Source organism: Dicentrarchus labrax, unplaced genomic scaffold (genome assembly GCF_905237075.1).
Source record: "Dicentrarchus labrax unplaced genomic scaffold, dlabrax2021, whole genome shotgun sequence".
NCBI classification, from domain to species: Eukaryota; Metazoa; Chordata; class Actinopteri; family Moronidae; genus Dicentrarchus; species Dicentrarchus labrax.
This window is the reverse complement of record NW_026136704.1, coordinates 6,332,238-6,338,237: the sequence shown is the minus strand read 5'-3', so window position 1 is coordinate 6,338,237 and position 6,000 is coordinate 6,332,238. Positions and strand designations below refer to the sequence as shown.

At 41.1% G+C, this 6,000-nt stretch overlaps 1 protein-coding gene across 2 annotated transcripts in view; it reads left to right on the top strand.

The window, feature by feature from the left end:
• The first annotated feature begins 652 nt into the window (after positions 1-652).
• sorl1 (sortilin-related receptor, L(DLR class) A repeats containing) overlaps positions 653-6,000 on the top strand; it is a 94,741-nt gene continuing 89,393 nt past the window's right edge. For both annotated transcript variants that reach the window (XM_051397761.1, XM_051397760.1), the window contains exon 1: positions 653-1,000. In XM_051397761.1, the coding sequence (XP_051253721.1) occupies positions 680-1,000 (321 nt within the window). In that variant the 5' untranslated portion in view covers positions 653-679. The remainder of the gene's footprint in view (positions 1,001-6,000) is intronic.

Sequence of the window (6,000 nt, the reverse complement as noted above, 5' to 3'; positions counted from 1 at the left end):
AATGATTTCTAAACGGGTTTATTAAGTTGAAATAGTTGCCAAGTTCCCCTTAAATATATCTGAGATAATAATAATAATAATAATAATAATAATAATAATAATAAAATAATAATAATAATAATAATAATAATAATAATTAATTAAATGCTCAATTGTAGCTAGATTCTTATAATGCAAAATTACCATAAGTTTTAATATCAAACTCTGCATCACTTATTATCTTTTCACCATGTAAATGAATGACATGTTTTTAATTGGAGACGTTATCATAGCTGAGCCTTGGTAAAAAATGTGTATAAGATACACAAATGTAATACATCTTCTTAAAGAAAATCATCCTGAAAGGTGGCTTATTCCCCAGTTCTTCATATAATAATAATAATAATAATAATAATAATAATAATAATGATAATAATAATAATGTAATTCATTCGTTAATCGTATGGTAATCTATAAATCCATTTCATGTCTTGTTTTTCAGTGGCTGACACTGTGTTTCTCTTGTGAAGCACCGGAGGCTTGTTAACTGCCTTTGTGTGTGGTAGTAAGCCAGGGAAGCACGTTTTAAACCGAGAAGTCTCGTCCTTCCCGACATTCCCATGGCCAGTGAATGCAGCATCACTGCCAGTAGAAGGAGCTCTTCAGTCTTACCTAATCCAAAAGCCAAACATACACAAACATGGCGATATCACAAGCAGGCAAGATGCAGTCCTCTCGTCGCTCTTCGTTATATTTATTAGTCCTCTGGGTTGCTGGAGTAAATTCGTCGACCCTTCGTCTTCACCCGGAGCAGCGTTACATGCTGCCGCAAAACAGAGGAATTTTTACAATAGAAGCGAGTGAGGATTTACCGGACGGAGATGGAGGAGGCGCCGCGGCTCCAGCGCTGCCTCTGGCCGCTCGCAGCGCCACCGAAGGCTGGTCGGGCTCCGGCGCCCAACCGCAGCATCGAAGCCGCCGGAGCACGGGTGAATCGACCATGCTAAAGGTGTACGGGCAGGTAATGTCTCAGCGGTCATTACTCTCTTATATCTGAACACTGTGCATCACCTCAGACTGTCCTTAGCTGGCAAAGATGTCTTGAAGAAAATACGCAAGCCCCGGTGTTGTTTTCTAAGTCACATAATGTCTTGCACCTTATGCCGAGGCAGACCCGACAGTGTTCACTGTTGTATGGAGAGAAAGACTCGGAAAGTGACCTGTTTAACCTCAAAGCGACATCCCCAGTGGGTTAAGCCAGTCGGTTCACCTGGTGCTTTCGGTGTAGCTGCATTACGTTATCGTTACAGCTCACTATACATAAGTAAGGAGCTACTACGTACATTAAATGTATGCCGAAGTTGCCAGAAAGCCCCTAAGATTGTGAAAGTGTTGTTGTTTTTGTGCTAGCAGGTGTGTACGTCCGCCGACAAACATGGTTTTGTAATAGTTGTTCTCCACAGAGGAGGGCGCGGAGGTAAGAGTGGTGCTAACGCTAGGTGAGGAACAAACGCTCCAAACCGCTGGTTTCCTTTCACCCTCTGCCTCAGGGAAATGTCGTGCTGAAATTGAATCGAAAAGTTTGTATTAAGGTGCCACAGTTTCTCAGACGTGGAACACAGAGATGCAAAGTGGCTAACTTCATTCAAAAATAATGCAATTCAGTCCGGTAGCGGCTCTGCTGGTTGTCAGACTCTGTACACACCTGGTGGAGCATGACCCCACACATCTCTGAATTGCTAGCAGTCATGAATATGAAAAAGAGCTTTATTTGAATAGAATGAATAGTTGTCAAGTCCAAATGTCAGCTATGTTTGGTAGATTGGGTGGAAGCAAAGGACATACAATTTCTATTAAAATATACAGTAAGTGTCAAACGTTTCACGTTGCAAGGCTATATAATATATCCACATTTTAAATGGGGTTTGGTGTTGAGGTTTCACACATTAATGCTAGCACCAGGTCACTAATCCCATTCTATCCAAATTTGAAGGCAAATATTTTCCTCCCATTTGTACCTTTGTACCAGTCCAGCAGCTGCTGCCATTGTTTGTCCAGACACTATCCCAAATTGTCTGTATTTGGACTTATTAAACCCCTACGTAAACACGCTCCATTGAATGTAGTTGCATTTCTTTTTTGGGTAAGTCCATGCTTGATGTCACAGTCATCCTCATCCCCCTTTGCCCTTGTTCAGTATGATGCAGCCAGAGTCCTGTGTTGGTTATTGGCAGTGGTGCAGTCATTAGTGCTGGTATAGCATTGTCATTTGTTACAGAGACATTTAATCCGGTACTCTGACGTCTTGCACTGGGTGTTGCACTGTCCTAGCCTCCCGGCATTATAAAGCTATTGATCACACTCAGACAACACCGCGATGGAAGAAGGGTAATGAAGCATCTCAGAACAAACTGCAACGGTCTCAATGAAACATGACTGCCTGGGAAAACATTTCACATCCAAGTGGAGACCGAAAGTGAGAGGTGGGGCAGGCGGCATCATAGTGAAACTTTCAGAGGACTGAACTGTTTCTATAAAACCTGTTCGTTGGTTACAACATAAAGAAATGAGCTAGAATTGTAAAGGGGAAGTGGCCGTTGCTAAAATGTTGGAGCTTTTGTACAAATGTTACAAGCTGTGTTGAAACAATGAGTTGATTGGCAGATCTTTGAACAACTCTGATCACCCTAATTTGACCCCCTCCAGTCAATAATCAGTTGTTCTTCTCATCCCTACAGTGTGCTGTCTGAATGCTGTCTGTACAGAGTTTGACTCTAGAAGGATGTTTTCACATTCATCTGCTGAAAGAGGAAAGTTTCTCTGAGCTCATTGAACATCTGATTGTAAGGGGCGGGGCCTACCAGCAGGATTTGTGACATCACAAATAGTTAGGAAGTCAGTCCTGGTCCAGTATACAACTTGTACAGTGTGATGTAGAAACTTGAAGCCACCAGTGCACATCCACTGAGAATGGACTTTACAGTGAAGGAGGAGACATCTTGTGTCCAGCAGCAAAACTTTAGAAATGAACAACATTTGCATATTCAGAGATTCTGGAAAGTCTAATGTGGTAGAAGAAACAGTTTAAAAAAAAACAAAGATTTTAATGTGGAAATTACACCTTTTTGCAGAATAAACATATATTTTGCATGTATGTTTGATGTCTAGAGGGAATCTATAAGCAAAAATGGCCCAAATTCACCGGTCCAAATGTGAGTATCTATAGGTTGCTCGTATAATAAGATAGAAAACTGAATATATTTTGATTTTGGACTTCAGATTGAGTATAACAAACCACATGAATATTATAACCCAGCACTCTGGACAATTGTGATGGCATTTTCCAACAAATGATTAATCAAGATGAATGATTAATCATAATGTTCAGATTCATCAATAATGAAAGTACTCTTAGATTGCAGCCCTAGTTAGAAGCTTGTACAAGGAAGGTGAAAACAGATGAAAGTAATGTTCATGCAGAAGGGAGGGGCAAAATCCTAGAGGCCAGATGATAAGTGTGAATGTCTGTGGTCGGCAAACCCAGAATGAGCTCTGTAGAGAAGGAGAAGTGAGCAGAGGGAAGTGTTTTTCTCACCGTCATTCATCATCAGCCTGCTGTCTCATGCTGACCGCCGCTTTCTTGTCTGGTGACACCCGCAGTCCAAACACAGCAAACAGGACAAATAGCCCCCAGGGAGTCAGATCAGGATCAGGTTTCGTCACTTGTGAAAGACGCGGCTGGTGGAGGTTGTTATTAAATGTGTTGTTGTTTTTCCTCAGCTTGTTCTCCCTGCTTGTAGTCGTATGACTGGACTTGTTAAGAAGCTTGAGCAGGCGTTGTGATAAGAGATAATGGCTTGGTGTGAGTTGGGTACAGTTTGAATACTTAATCACGCATCCATTGACCTGATCTGTGGGTGGCTGACCCAACGTTAGGTTTGATTGTAGCTCTTTTAAGACTGGGATAAAATAAGCCTTCATGTCTTAAAGGGCAGGTAGGAGCTGTGGTAGATGTACTTTGGAAGGCTTTTTGGTAGTTTTTTTGCCAGATAGGTGATCTTACTGACAAGTATTTCCCCTGTGGTTGAATGTGTGCGAAGTTTGTTCCTGATTTGATTCGTTACCACCCTCTTTTTTTTTTTTTTTTTTTTTAACTGTTAAGTGTCACTCCAAGTCGTAGCAGTTGCAGCCTTCAAGAGCCCTTACACATGTTGGGGTATAAATATACTGGAAGCCTGACAGCGGACAGTGGAACAGCCATCACCAAGGCAACCAATGGATGTCTTGATTGCTCCGCTCTTGTTATCAGTTCCTAGTCTTAGTCAGTGGACATTAAAGGTGGGGTCAGTCATTCTGGTGAAAGACAGTAGATTGTTGAGTCTCTGTCGTATTTGATGACCTGGGAGCACGGACGCTACCTTTTGTGTTGCGTCTGTTGTTGTCTGAGTATTACTTTCTTATGCTGGGAAGAAAATGGCAGATGGGACACTGCTGGGTAATAACAGGGTCCTGTTCCTTGGGCATAGGATTGGTGCACAGACACGTGTACTCGCCGATACCTGATACCGCATTCCTCCGATACTGGTATCGGTACAACTCTAGTCAAAATGTCTCTTGTAAAAATGGCGCCCCCTAAAAAGCAGCAGCACGTTTCACCAAAATGTACGAAAACCAGTACGCACATGTATCATGTCCAGACGTACAAAAAAGCCATACCCTCAACCCACCAGAAAGTCGGCCATTTTGAATTTAATGGTAATTTTTTTCTAATTGACTTTAAATTGATAATAATTAATAATCTAAAGACCATCACGATGAAAAGTTATCAACAGTCTGGTAGATTCAGGGGGTGTTTCGCCATGAAACAGAAAGTTGTTGAAACTTAAAGGTAAATGGTCAAATGTGTCCGTACCTGAACGCATCTACATGCCAATATTCAGTCATAATAATAGCACCACCTACTGGCAGTAAGCCTTGTGTGACGATCATCATTTGATTTACATCTACACTTCATATGCTGAAACATAAGGTATGATTAGTAGACATTCTATAGCACAGCAGACTGGATATAGGAAGGGACATTTAACTACTAGTTTCCGAAAACATGATAATTTAGAGCTGTATCAACTGACCTCCGCTAATAGCGCTGTGGCAGACCCTGACACGCATGGGGTGTGAGGGTCTGTTCATTGCTGCCTGCAGCTTTAACTTTATAATGTCTTTTTCATTCATTTGATATGGACAAAAAATGACAATAGAGTTGACAGAACATCTTGCAGGGTCATTTGGTACATTGTGTAGCTGATGTGCAAGTTTCTAGGCTAAAATATAACATGCCTGATTGTTTAATTAATTAGCTTTTTAATTCATTATCTGTATTTTGGTCTCTGTGCTGACGTCTTACAGTCAGCTGTTTAGAAATATGAGACATCCTAATGACAAGTCAAACAGCTTTAAATCCTCATATCTGCTGTTTGTTGTTCAGAGACAGTGTCACTGCTATTTCCCGATGTTACAATTACCTCTCTTAATGATCATGTGCTCACACCACCGCAGAGTGTAAACAAACGGTGAGAAGCCACACTGAGAGTATGCACAAATTTGTATGTTGTGGCATGTTAAGAGATCCGTGTCCAGGAAGATTTTATTCTAACACAATTTCACTAGTAATATCAGAACCATGCATGCGACTGTTTTGCTTCAACCTGTGGCTACTTCATTAAAGCGTCTTACGTGCAATACTTGGACTCTGACAGGTCTTTGCTTGTGAAGAGTCTTTGAGTTTTTTGGAAAGTATAAGAGAACTTGGTCTTACCTTGGAGTAATGCTGTAAGGGGTGTTAATGTAGCATGGAGAATGGTAAGCCCGAGGTCGGGGTGTTGGATTAGTTGGGTGTGTGGCATTTTCTTTAATTTCTTAACCAGCTGCTGTAGATGCCATGAACATGTAGAAGAACAATGAATAATGTATCAAAATTAGTTTTATATTCTCAAACTTTAAATCTGCTAAACACTTGGAGAT